The 14,372-nt window shown below is 39.8% G+C and overlaps 1 protein-coding gene across 2 annotated transcripts in view; it reads right to left on the bottom strand.

The window, feature by feature from the left end:
* Positions 1 to 4,047: 4,047 nt before the first annotated feature.
* The window catches only part of LOC143934260 (F-box only protein 6-like), a 31,489-nt gene continuing 21,164 nt past the window's right edge, over positions 4,048 to 14,372 (bottom strand). For both annotated transcript variants that reach the window (XM_077457714.1, XM_077457713.1), the window contains exons 4-6: positions 12,686 to 12,781; positions 11,271 to 11,406; positions 4,048 to 4,359 (exon numbers count right to left, since the gene is read on the bottom strand). In XM_077457714.1, the coding sequence (XP_077313840.1) occupies positions 4,117 to 4,359; positions 11,271 to 11,406; positions 12,686 to 12,781 (475 nt within the window). In that variant the 3' untranslated portion in view covers positions 4,048 to 4,116. The remainder of the gene's footprint in view (positions 4,360 to 11,270; positions 11,407 to 12,685; positions 12,782 to 14,372) is intronic.

The following is a 14,372-nucleotide window of genomic DNA, read 5'->3' as shown; positions in this document are numbered from 1 at the left end:
AGACATTTGAAGATCACCTATAATTCCTTCTATGCCATATACCTTATGGCAGTAAGGCGAGAAGCTTGTGCACACAGAGGTGCCACCATTAGAAGATTAGCTTGGCACCGATCGATTGATTGCTCGCGGTGGAGGGATTCACTATTTATGTGGAATATTATTTGAGACTGTTACAGTGGAATTTGTCTCTTGTTTTATCACTCTCAGTACCGGACTATATTGATTTTTTTTATCCAGCTTTATTGCAAACTCAGTGGTGCATGTTGGACTTTATCACACTGTTTATTAATTTGTTCACTTATTCGTTCAATACCACATATAGATTTTACATATTTGGTTCTACACTTTTTCCATCACATGGTATTTTGTATATTTTTGTTGTTATTGAGTTGATACAAATTTGTATACCACACACAGCGCAACGCCATCACGTATACATTTATATATTTTTTCTGCTTAGGATCAGTTAATCAGGTGCTTGCTGCAGTGTATTTAGCCCCCTATCTTCACCTTCATCTTGACAGTGCAGGAGTTACTTACTTACCTTTTTAGGAATCAAGCATTGCAGTAGAGAAAGCAGCATTGACTCATAAGTGATGTGCTGGAGGAATATGGAGCTTTAGAGACTGCAAGTACAGATTCCAACTATCTTCTTCTTCATCAGTTATATATCCTTTTTGCTTATCCTTCATAGTTTTCTATTCTCTGTACTGTGACCTGGCTTCCACACTCGCCCAGGGAATTTGCCCTTCGGGGGCCTGAGATGTCCCATTGGTTTGTGTCAGTCCAGCGCCGGTAAGCTCCATATGTCCACTCTGTTTGGGAATACATCCATAGGGCTGAATTGTATGATAGATATTATAGATTTAGGTAGCTTGATTTTGGATTGGTTCACCTCTGTGGCAGACAGAGCTAGGTTCCATGTTTGTCCAAATCTTTGCAACTATTATTGTATATACCCGACTTTACTGTTTTGAAGTTTGCTCAATGTTTGTTCTCTATAGAGAGATCTACACATAAAAAAAAAACTCTGAAGCATACACCTGAAAAAGCGGTCTAACCATGAAACATGTAGAGGTTGAACTGACAGTAAAGTGTGACTGGAAGTGAATGCCTGGCTGAGCAGGGTGACAGGTGGAACTATTACACTCAGCGACCCCCACGGGGGCACCGCTACAGATACAACCAAAAAATGTACCAATATATGGTCTCACTGGAAGGACTTCTCCCATTCTGTGTTTATCATAACACTATGTTGTTTCATCTCATTGCAAATAACGTGAACATTTTTATTTTTTCTGTTATTCATTTATTTTACTGTTCTTGTTGAACAAGCTTATGTACATTTTCCTTGCGTTGTAAAACTTTAAAATCTTCAAATAAAAGAGGGCCCCGCTCATGAGAGCTTACAATCTAAAGCTAGGTTCACATATGCACGTTCCAGAAATGCATAAAAAAACACATTCCTTTTGTAAGCGTGGACATATGTCCCACACCTTTGTGCATGCTGCATGAATTCTGGCTATAGTGTCTAATAGAATAATTGCTATGATCATCAGCACCAACTATTGTCCAAAATGTGCTATAGTTTTCTGAAATACAATGAAAAAACATACTGCATTTTGGCCACTAGATGGGGATAACGTTCATATCGTTACTCTAATCGAGAAATTACAACCAGAACCCATGCAGCATTCATAAATACGTTTGACATTTGTCCAATGACAGGCAGGTAAACCCCTCTTTAGACATATTTCATCTTTTTATTTAGTTGTTTGTCTGGTGATAAGCATTAAAGTGTTTATAAAGCCTTGTTTTTTTTTCCCCCTTAGGCTCCATTCACACTTGTGCGACTTGTCATGCAACATTGGGCATCAAAGTCGAATGACAAGTCATTCCCCATATTTTCCAATGATAGCCATTCATATATGTGCGACTTAAAATTGCAGCGACTTCAAAGTAGTTCATGTACTACTGTGGTCCGACTTTCATGCAACTTGAGGACCATAGACTGCAAAGTTAACCCTTAAAAGTTGCATGAAAGTCGTACCTGAATGTTATACAATGCAATAATTGTCCATTGAATAAAGATGTGATGCGCTAATTACAAAACATTCAAATAGCCACAACAAAACTAAAATTGTGCAATTATAGAGCTATATAAAGTGCAACCATGCATAAATCAATCAGAGAATATCCATATACATATATATCAATGAATTAAAAAACCATGCCAGTGATTAACTAGTGCAAAGAAATTCTAAAAAACATAAATTTTAACGTATAAAATAAGATATATGCACGTGTTCAACGTGTAAAAAATGAGACTGAAAATATATATGTGCAAAGAAAAATAGATGAATATTAAATCCAAATAACAATAGTGATTTGTGTAAAATGTCCCATACACAATCAAATCAAAAACGTGCAATTCGGTAAGCACACTCAATTAAACGTGCAATGTGCTGGGTAATAAGTCCATTCGTGGTGATCCGTGCAGGTGGTGTAAATGCTATACAATTACCTCACTACTGTGGGTAACACAGCAAAATTAATAATGGACGCAAATTCAAAACGTGCAATTCGGTAGACACACGGAATTAAGCATGCAACGTGCTGGGTGATAAATCCATCCGTGATGGTCCGTGCAGATAGTGTTAATGCTATGCAATTACCTCACTGCTGTGGGTAACACAGCAAAAGATAGTAATGGGCACCAAGGTGATTGTCTGTGAATCACCTTGGTGCCCATTACTATCTTTTGCTGTGTTACCCACAGCAGTGAGGTAATTGCATAGTATTAACACTATCTGCACGGACCATCACGGATGGATTTATCACCCAGCACGTTGCATGCTTAATTCCGTGTGTCTACCGAATTGCACGTTTTGAATTTGCGTCCATTATTAATTTTGCTGTGTTACCCACAGCAGTGAGGTAATTGTATAGCATTTACACCACCTGCACGGATCACCACGAATGGACTTATTACCCAGCACATTGCACGTTTAATTGAGTGTGCTTACCGAATTGCACGTTTTTGATTTGATTGTGTATGGGACATTTTACACAAATCACTATTGTTATTTGGATTTAATATTCATCTATTTTTCTTTGCACATATATATTTTCAGTCTCATTTTTTACACGTTGAACACGTGCATATATCTTATTTTATACGTTAAAATTTATGTTTTTTAGAATTTCTTTGCACTAGTTAATCACTGGCATGGTTTTTTAATTCATTGATATATATGTATATGGATATTCTCTGATTGATTTATGCATGGTTGCACTTTATATAGCTCTATAATTGCACAATTTTAGTTTTGTTGTGGCTATTTGAATGTTTTGTAATTAGCGCATCACATCTTTATTCAATTACCTTTACCAGTGAGAGACAACTCATTTAGTGATTGCTGCTTTTTTTCATTTGCTATTCTCGCCCTCTCCTACTTTTTCCCATAGAGCGCGGAAGTCTCTATATATACTCAATAATTGTCCATTACCACTGGTCAAAGACAAAGTTTTACCCATCCAAAGTTGCATTAAAGTTGCACTCAAAATTTGGGGCAACTTTGGAGTCGTACAAGTGTGAGTGGAGCCTTAGGCCCCTTTCACACATATATGTCCGTTTTGACGGACTCCGCTCGCTGACATCCGTCGCTCCATAGGAGGTGCATGGAGCTGTCAGTTTTTCAGGTGGACCTGAACGATCCGTTTGTGTGAAAGAGCCCTTAAAATGGTTTTGCACAGGGCAGCCTCAATCCTGCGCTTCTGGGGTTCCCAGGGCTCCTGGCTCCATCCCCACCCCCGCTGAGTGCCCCCATAGCAAGCCACTTGCACTCGCTCCCAAAGCCCCGCTCTGTGTGTCGATAAGACACACAGAGCAGGGCTCAGCCCCGTCCCCTGCTCTCTCTTCACTGGTTCTTGTTGCTGTGTCTGAGCCAATCAAGAGCGAGAGCCCCAGAAGCGCCTCATCTCTCATGCACAGCGCTCGCTGGATTGAGATCAGGCTCAGGTATGTATTTAGAGGCGACTCCAGGGGAGATGCATGCAGAAGGTTTTTTAAAAAAACCTTCTACCTTTATGAACACTTGAACTTCTTCATTTTATTCACATACAGGGCTTGCGAGCCTTTTTTTTAGATTTTCCTTTTTGATTTTGTTTTTTTACTCCATGGCACTTGATGGTGTGGGGTGTCACAGACTGCACTGTCAGATCCTCTGGTTCTATGGTGACACTGGTATTAGTGACACGTACTCCGTACCAGCCGGCCCACCACTGTGTGTCCTTCCCGCCATGACTGAAGTATATATAGCGCACTCCTGGTCCGTAGTCCCGGAACGTGTGAGACATCTAAGGAGGAAGGAGACAGTACATGTATGAAGTAGGTTTATATATGCACACCCATACATACAGATGTACATTGGGGTTGATTTACTAAAGGCAAATCCACTTTGCACTACAAGTGCATTGAAAGTACACTTGCTGTAAATCTAGAGGGAAGATCTGAAATGAGGGGAAGCGCTGCTGATTTTATCATCCAATCATGTACAAGCAAAAATGCTGTTTTTTTATTTTCCTCGCATGTCCCCCTCAGATTTACAGCGACTGCACTTCCAAGTGCGCTTGTAGCGCAAAGTGTATTTGCCTTTAGTAAATAAACCCCAATGTCTCAGCACTTGTTGGAATGTCTAACTGGCCCATCTAACGATTATTTCTGTATGCAGGGATTTTTCAATATACTCAATGCTAATCATAAACTTTGTAAAACTTCTTTTTCAAGTGCATATAAAATATCATAAGTTGATATTTTCTATTTTTCTGTTACTGAACGCTATCTCAATTTTTTCCCTGAAATTCCTTATCTGCAGCTTCTTAGAACCGTAGCAGACCTAAAGAAGAAGTCTCACCATACACACATTTTTTAACCTATTCCTCCCATGGAGAACTTTGTCCTGTTTTGATAGACATGGCGGATCCAGACCTGTTGTGGTCGACAGCGCCCCTCCCTCCACTGCTATCACCATGCTTTTCTGTGGGATATGAATTATTAATTAGCGCTGATTGACAACGCTTGTCTCCAACAACGGGCACTTGCCCCAGACCAGTGCCATCACAACGCATGCAGAGGGAGGGGGTGTCTTAGAGCAAGTGCCTGAAAAACATCCACCAGAGGGGGTAGAAACAGTCAATAGCCATGCAGGGTTGTGCCTGCACTTGCTCCCATTTGCAATGTCCTACATGGAGCTTCCCTGTGTAGTCTGCTCTACAGATTGGACCAGTGATAATGATCTAGAACAGGATTAACAGCAAGAACGTTGTAGAAATTAGTCACAATTGGTGGCAACCAGGGGTTCCATGCCAAACCGGGACGCTATGATCTTACAGCACCTAAAAAGCTCGCTACCACAGTTATCTTAGGTTCCAGACCTGTACCGACCATATCTTTCTCTACAGCCCTGATGAAGGGGGAGGCAATTCCCCTGAAAAGCATTGGATTTTTACATGTGAGCTAAGTGCTTTAATAAGCCTACTACTACTACTACTACTACTACTACAATTACAGTAAAACTACTAGAAAACTTACCTCAATTGTGACTCACTTCTACATTAGACATGCCTCTAAACCTGTTCTAAATTTTGTACATTTTGTCATGATACAACCAAAAATGTAAATGTATTTTATTAGTATTTTATGTGATAGGTTGAAAAAAGTGAAGAAGGTGTGGTGCTGTTCATTAGATTCAATCTAAAATAAATATTCCTAGTGTGTTGGAAAATTACTTATTGTGATTCATGTGTGTCAAATGTGAAATATAGAAAACTATTGTGGTGATAATCATAAGATAAACATTAATCCCAACAGCTTGTTAAATAATTATATGCAAATAAACACAAAATATAAATTGTGAATATAGATCCCAATAAATAAATATGAATAAAAATGAATGAATAACTGGAATGAAAAATTCCAATGAAAAACTATAGTCCCATTAATTAAATAGTTAGTGTTCAAAAAAGTGGTTGGTGCTGGTGAAAAAATATGCTGATCTAATTCCCTATCCAGAAGGTGATCACAGTATGCGTGACTTATCTGTGCTCCTATTATGGCTGCACTCACCAGAGTTTTCTTCCCCTCCTAGGTTATGAGGCATTTGTGTCAAATTTCACATTTGACACAAATGAGTCACAATAAGTAATTTTACAACACACTAGGAATATTTATTTTAGATTGAATCTAATGAACAGTGCCACACCTACTTCACTTTTTTCAATGTATTTTCCCCACTTAGGTGGCAGTAATTAGTAGAGTCAGCAGTTCTCTCTCTCTCTCATTTTTTTTTTCTGCTGGTACTTTTTTTCCTATTGCGTGGTATCATACACATCTATTTAATTTTATGTGATAGACCAACAAAAAGTGGCACATAATTGTGAATTGGAATGAAAATGATAAATGGTTTTCAAAATGTTTTACAAATATCTGAAAAGTGTGGCGTGCATTTGTATTCAGCTCCTTTTACTCTGATATCCCTAATTAAAATCTAGTGGAACCAATTGCCTTCAGAAGTCACCTAATTAGAAAATAGATTCTACCTGTGTGTAATATATATTTTTTTTTTAATCAGAATAAAGTTTAACAACTTTTAACAGTACAATAAACAATGCACATTCCAAAGTATTACATTTTTACAATACCTTCACAGAATACAAAGTGGAATAATGTTCTTGTACATAGCCAAAGCAGGTTTATACAACAAATTGAACCTGAGCTGTCATTAGTCGTTATATCTCACTGTCTATGCATCCCTAGATATGGTTTAGGAAAACACTCATATCTCTTCCCCGGTACTTTAAATTAAACTTGTTCCAAGGGTGAGGATACACTGAGCAGTTGAGTTCCCATGTTAAGTCAATAGCCTATCAAGAATTAGGTCTAATGGAGCCAAGCCAGGGGTAGCTAGCCAGCATTACCAGATCTTATTGAACCGGGTCAGGCTGCCTTCTTTGCTGATATACCAAGCACACATATCTCAAAGTTAATCCCATGTTGGCTAACTACATCTCTAAAGTTGAAGAGGTTTGAAAGATTCAATGTTGCAGGATCAGCTTTCGAGCTTGGAACAGTGCTCTGGATTTGTCCGTTATAACCTCAACCAGTATACCCAATAAGCATGGTTTAAGGTCAAGAGAGATGGTTATTTGAAAAGTATTGTTGATGGTGTTTACTATTCCAGTCCAAAAGCAGTGCAACTTTGGGCACCACCAAAGGAGATGTATCAGGTCCCCATTAGCTCTCTTGCTTCTTGCATACAATAGGTCTGGGCGGAGTTGCAAACAATTTACACGGGGTACGATGAACCCGCAATAATATAAATAGTTGGGACAGTCTTTGGATTACGTTTAAAGAACAGCATTGGACCGATTCCAGGGCCTCTGACCACTGATCCCAGTCTATATCACCCACATCCTCCACACATTTTTCCACAGCTATGTTGGAAGAATTCTCCAGGGACTCTGGCAGCAGCATCGCATAGCACCTGGAGATGAACCCCTTAGTGGATGTGGATTGCTGCATCATATTGAAAAGTGCAGTGGAAGATAATACCGCCTGCTCTAAGGATGCTTACACTTTAATGGTTGGCTACAATTGAAGGTAGCGGAAGTACATTTTCTTTGACAAACCATATCTGGCTTGCATCTGGGCAAATGGGAGCAACCTGCCATGCTTAAAATGTGACAAAGGTGAGTAACACCATACGCTCGCCAGCGGGCTGCACACTACAGCTTTGCCAGTTCTGGGTAAGTATTGTTATTCCAGATGGGGCTGTGACTATTAAATCCTGACACACTCTAGTTGTTTTTCTTTGAACCAAATCCTATGTTGTAACCTATACATAGGGTACCTTGTGTTGGACTTTAAGAAGAGCTGGGCCTCAAGCACCTTATCCCTAAACTGTGACAGCTGAGTAACACCATACGCTCGCCAGCGGGCTGCACACTACAGCTTTGCCAGTTCTGGGTAAGTATTGTTATTCCAGATGGGGCTGTGACTATTAAATCCTGACACACTCTAGTTGTTTTTCTTTGAACCAAATCCTATGTTGTAACCTATACATAGGGTACCTTTTGTTGGACTTTAAGAAGAGCTGGGCCTCAAGCACCTTATCCCTAAACTGTGACAGCTGAGTAACACCATACGCTCGCCAGCGGGCTGCACACTACAGCTTTGCCAGTTCTGGGTAAGTATTGTTATTCCAGATGGGGCTGTGACTATTAAATCCTGACACTCTCTAGTTGTTTTTCTTTGAACCAAATCCTATGTTGTAACCTATACATAGGGTACCTTTTGTTGGACTTTAAGAGCTGGGCCTCAAGCACCTTATCCCTAAACTGTGACAGCAGGGGAAATATGTTCAAACGGCATTAGTCCACAATCTCAGCTGAGAATATGATCCCCAAATATATGAACTGCCCCACTATAGGCAATGGGTAGAAAGAAGATAACTGGGGGTCAAGAACTCCATCCAGCAGCAACAGGGCTGACTTGGTCACCTGTGTGTAATTTAATATCAGTATAAATGCAGCCGTTCTGTTAAGCCCTCAGAGGTTTGTTAGAGAGCTTTAGTGAACAAACAGCATCATGAAGACCAGACAGGTCAGGTATAAAGTTGTGAACAAGTTTAAAGCAGGGATAGGGTATAAGAAAATATTCCAAGCTTTGAACATCTCATGGAGCACTGTTCAATCCATCATTCGAAAATGGAAAGAGCATGGGACAACTGCAAACCTACCAAGACATGGCCGTCCACCTAAACTGACATGCCGGGCAAGGAGAGCATTAATCAGAGAAGCAGCCAAGAGGCCCATGGTACCCCTGGAGGAACTGCAGAGATCCACAGCTAAGGAGGGAGAATCTGTCTACAGGGACAACAATTAGTCGTGCACTCCACAAATCTGGCCTTTATGGAAGAGTGGCAAAAAGAAAGCCATTGTTTAAAGAAACCTATAAGAAGTCTCATTTGCAGTTTGCGTGAAGCCATACGGGGGACACTGCAAACATGTGGAAGAAGGTGCTCTGGTAAAATTAGACCAAATTTTTACTTTTTGGCCTAAAGCAAAATGCTATGTGTGGTGGGAAACTAACACTGCACATCACCCTGAACACACCATCCCTACCATGAAACATGGTGGTGTTAGCATCATATTGTGGGGATGCTTTTCTTCAGCAGGGACAGGGAAGCTGGTCAGAGTCTGCAAAAGACGACAACCCTAAACATAAAGCCAGAAAAACGATGGAATGGTTCAGATCAAAGCATATATGTGTTTGAATAACCCAATCAAAGTCCAGACCTAAATCCAATTGAGAATCTGTGGCAAGACTAGAAAATTGCTGTTCACAGACACTCTCCATCCAATTTGACAGAGCTTGCGCAGAAGAATGGCCAAAAATGTCATTCTCTAGATGTGCAGAGCTGGTAGAGACATCCCCAAAAAGACTTGCAGCTGTAATTGCAGTAAAAGCTGGTTCTACAAAGTATTTACTCAGGGGGGCTGAATACAAATGTACTCCACACTTTTCACATATTTATATGTAAAAAAATTGGAAAACCATTTATCATTTTCTTCCACTTCCACTTTACAGTTATGTGCCACTCTGTGTTGGTCTATATAAGAGAGAAGAGCCAGCAATTCCAAAGTCCTTGTTATAAAAAATTATTGCCTACATATGAGCATTAAAAAGCAAACAACTGATGCGTTTCAGCTTGAGCCTTAGTCATTGTTGGTCTATCACCTAAAATCCCAATAAAATACATTTACTTTTTTGGTTGTAACATGAAAAATTATTATTTTTCCCATTATTGCCTGTTAGTTCCTCCCTCTGCCAGAAGCCTGATTTGTGGGTGTTCCTATTATTTAGCACAAGCAGAGCTCTGTTGCTCCTGCCACCTCTGCTGTGGCTGCACATATGACGTCATTAGCACTGATGTGTGTGCAGTGCTTTGAAAAAGTATTCATATCCCTTGAAATTTTCCAAATTGTATTGCACAATTATACAGTGCTTCTTTACACAATCAGTAATAAGTATTTCTACATTAACCACTAGTTTGATTGTTCATGAGACTTTTTCTTTAACTCTATAAAGTCTCAGATGTCAGCAGTTGTGTTAAAATAAGACCAGAATGACTGTAAGCATGCAAAGACAGAAAAAATGCTTTAATTAGAGCTTTAGTAATGTACTGTACCGTGTTAGCCATGAATGAATGCAGAAAGTTTGCTCTTTCTTGCATAAACTAGTGGTTTAGCACTAAAAAAATGTGAAGCTAGTGCTGGGCTTTCTGAACAGCACTTTTTGCAAAAAGGTGTTTACGTATAATTAGTAGACATGTGCATACTAGAATATTTCGTTTCGTTTTTTCGTTTTCGTCCGTAAATTTTATTTATTTAGTTACTCCCGAAATTCGTTTTTATTTATTTCGTTTTTCGTGCAAAAATTGCATTCGTCCGAAAATCCACATGAATTACGGTCGAATCTGTCTTGGAAGGCTTATGGTATCTGTCGAATGGATAAAGAAGATTCGATGGAGCTGCTAAACTATATAGCCTATAGGCGGAGCATTCGATTGCCGAAATGTACGATTGCAGTGTCGTATAGTTGCGACGATCCCGTCGAATATTATTATAAACGTGCAACGATCCCGTCGAATATTATTATAAACGTGCAACGATCCCGTCGAATATTATTATAAACGTGCAACGATCCCGTCGAATATTATCATTATTTTTTTTTTATTTACTTCCCCCACCCAATTCCAGTATCGTTTCTCTCTGTCGATTCTGTTCTCTCTATGTCGAATATTTACTCTCTGTCGAAGCTTTTCTATATAATAGGACTAATAGAGGTAAACGAAACTTAGGCACATTCGACCACAGGTTCAATAGACATATGGAGTCACGTCGAATCTCCTATTCTATATCGAACGGTCACTTCGAATCTCCTATTCTATATCGAACTGTTGTAACAACGAAAACGAAAAAAAGCATTTATTTATGTCGGATCTTTCGTTTTTCAGAATCTGCACTTTCGTTATCGTTTGTCAAAACTAAAACGAAAATACCTGAAATTCGGACGAAAATGCATTCGGACGAAAACGAATGCACATGTCTAATAATTAGTGCCATTGTAAATTTAGACTATATCTGCGCTGCGAAGCAGTGGTTATTCCTGCAAACCTTTAGAAAAATTGGATGCAGTCGCTCCCTACCTCCTGCCAATGGGCATCACTCCACTGTGGTATGAACACCAGCTCTGGGGAAAATTTACAGAGAACCTTCTTGTCTTCGGACAACAGATGCACTTTTATTTCGTACTGACAGCCACAGTCTGCCCTAGCTGCAAACCTGTACAGACATTCAAAGGAAATAATGGCACAAGTTAAAAGATTTCCTGAAAGAAGAGCTCCTGCTATGACTCTGGTGTAGTCATAGAGTGATCTGATATTCACCTGTACCACCACTATCCGCTGCCCATTAATGGCAGTTGGGTATAAAGTGATAAAGATGACAAAGGCTTGCAAGTTTTATGTTTAACTTACGTAAGTACATCTAAAGCCTTGGTGCCCAACATGTGGCCCAATGGCAGCATGCCCACCAATATGAGGAGGTTAACTTTCAACATGAATTCTCTGCACCCTAAACTTTCTCCTCTATCTTCATCCGTGCCATGCTCCTCTCTGACTCTGAATCATTCTCCTTTTCTATCCATCACCATTTCCCTCTCTGGCCACTATCAATGCCCACTCCACCTCTCTGATCGTTCTCCTCCACATCCCTCCATAACTTCTCTCCTTTACTCTGCTGTTATTAATCAACTGCTATTTTCTCTATACACAGCTCTCAGACTGTGTATACATCATTGCTCAGTGCCAGGGCAGGAGATGTTTGTCTTTCCGCACTCCTCCTAGTCTTCTCTCAGAGGGCACATCAGAGTCAAGGAGGAGCCTAGGGGAAGCTTCTCTAGCTCTGTTTGACTAGTATGGCAGGCGGCAAGGCATGATGAGGGTCTGGCTGGATGCCCAGTGCTAGCAATGCTACTGGTGCCCCTCCCTCACCGTTACACTAACTGCACCCCGGGGACATTCCTTCTATGCCCACCCCTCGTCCGGACCCTGGGACATGTGGCCCCAGACCACTGTGCAAGCCTGCTCACTAACACCAATGTTGTGGGTTATTATTGCACTCACTGTCACCAATGCTGGGGGTTAATATTGCTCTCACTGACACTAATACTGGGGGTTATTGTACTCCAACTTCTTCAGTGCACTTTGCAATACACTTTAAAAAAAGCAGAAAAAAAAAGCAGCAGGTCTGCAATTTTTGTCCGTTGAGGTGTGAAAATGTGCTGCTACTGTGCAGTCCTCTGGAAGTGTCGGTATCTGCACTTGACCCCCCACTGATCTAAAGGCTCCTGTATGCTTTTAATAACAGTCACAGGTAAATACTGTATATATAATTTTAGGGGAAGTGCACACAATAGTTAATATAACCAGCAGGTCAGTTTCAGGACAAAGATCTCAATGTTCATAAACATACATTTAGAATTTGTGAATTTATTTGCAGTTCACTTCCATACAGCTTGTCATTTAGTTCATTATATGTTTTGAAAAACCTTGTTGCTCACCAATCTCTGATGACGATATCTGGCTGGTCACTGTCCATCAATTCCTTACTATATCCCATCTTTCGTAGGTCTATAAGCTGGGACTTCAGACACATCCTATGGAAAACCAAAAACAGTTACCCAAGTTATCCCGTAAAACATACTTGCCAACTGTCCTGAATTTTCTGGGACATTGCGGGTGTTAGACCCTTTTCACGATGTTTCAACACGTCGCTGCCACTAGAGGTCCACGGCCGGTGGAGACAATGTTCACCATTTTACAGAAGACCAGAAGAAGTAACAGTAAAAATTGAGCTGCAGCGTTGCCCACCCCCTAGTCTGCTGATTGTTAAACTTTCTGAAATACACATATTTCTACTGTGGTGTAGGATCTGGGCCTGCTGTCCCTCCACCCCTCTTTCTTTCCTTCCTTCTCTCTCTCTCTCTCCCTCACTCCCTTCATCCCTCGTTCATCTCAGACTCTAACCACACCCCCTTTGAGTCACACTCCCTTTAAACCATGTCCAACATTTGTCCCAAACCACGTCAATATTTCGCCACTATGCCAAACCTACAAATGAATGCCCTGCCCCCTAATTATAATAAGAATCCGCCCACAGACAAAAAAAGTGTCCCTATGAATTTTACACAATGTTGGCAACTATTCTATCATGGCTTCCACTGTAAGGAGTCAAAGTCACACTGTGTTAAAAAAAGGAACAAAAGAGTGCAGATGTTTTGTAGTATGCTGACATCTAGTGGAGGTTTTGGGTGACTTAAAATATGTTTAGTATGTGATTTTGGTTTCCCTCTCCCGTTCAGTACTGGTTAGTTCAGTCCCAACTAGACCCTCCACATTTCTTTCATGACCTCCCAGTCAGTGTTAGTACTTCATAGAGACAGGGCTTAGGGAAGCCATTGTCTTCTTACACTTCAAAAGACTGAAAAAAAGATCTTCTGTACTGCAAATAAAGTAAAATTGTGTTGGATTCAATGTCTGTGCCTTATTGAAGAGTTAAACTGCCTGACGATGGTGTCAAGTCAGCATACTGTCTGGACAGACTGGGTCTAAGGAGGTATGTCAATGCATACAGCGGCATTTGAAACAGAAAACTGACCACACATTACAATATGATTGTACAATTGTTTTATTGCTACTGACAGACAGGATCATGCATGTCATTTTTTATTTTGACCAGAGTACCACTTTAACCACTTCCCTCTTAATGACCAGGCCATTTTTTGCGATTCGGCACTGCATTACTTTGACAATTGCGCGGTCGTGCGACACTGTACCCAAATAAAATTGATGTCCTTTTTTTTCCCCACAAATAGAGCTTATTTTTGGTGGTATTTGATCACCTCTGCAGTTTAAAATTTTTTGCACTATAAACAAAAAACACAGACAATTAAAAAAAAAAAATATATATATATATATATATATATATATATATTTTTTTTTTTTTACTTTTTGCTATAATAAATATCCAAAAATAAATAAATAAATAAAATGTCTTCATCAGTTTAGCCATTATATATTCCTTTAAATATTTTTTGGTAAAAAAAAAAAATCACAATAAAACGTATATTGTTCGGTTTGCGCAAAGTTTATAGTATTTACAAAATAGCGGATATATATCATTTTTATTTTATTTTTTGTTTTGTTTTACTACTAATGGCGGCTATCGTCAATTCTTAGTGGGACTGT

Source organism: Lithobates pipiens, unplaced genomic scaffold, assembly GCF_037356315.1.
Source record: "Lithobates pipiens isolate NorthernLeopardFrog02 unplaced genomic scaffold, aLitPip1_a1.2 Scaffold_27, whole genome shotgun sequence".
NCBI classification, from domain to species: Eukaryota; Metazoa; Chordata; class Amphibia; order Anura; family Ranidae; genus Lithobates; species Lithobates pipiens.
Note: the sequence above shows the minus strand (reverse complement) of the source record. Positions and strands in the feature narration are given on the sequence as shown.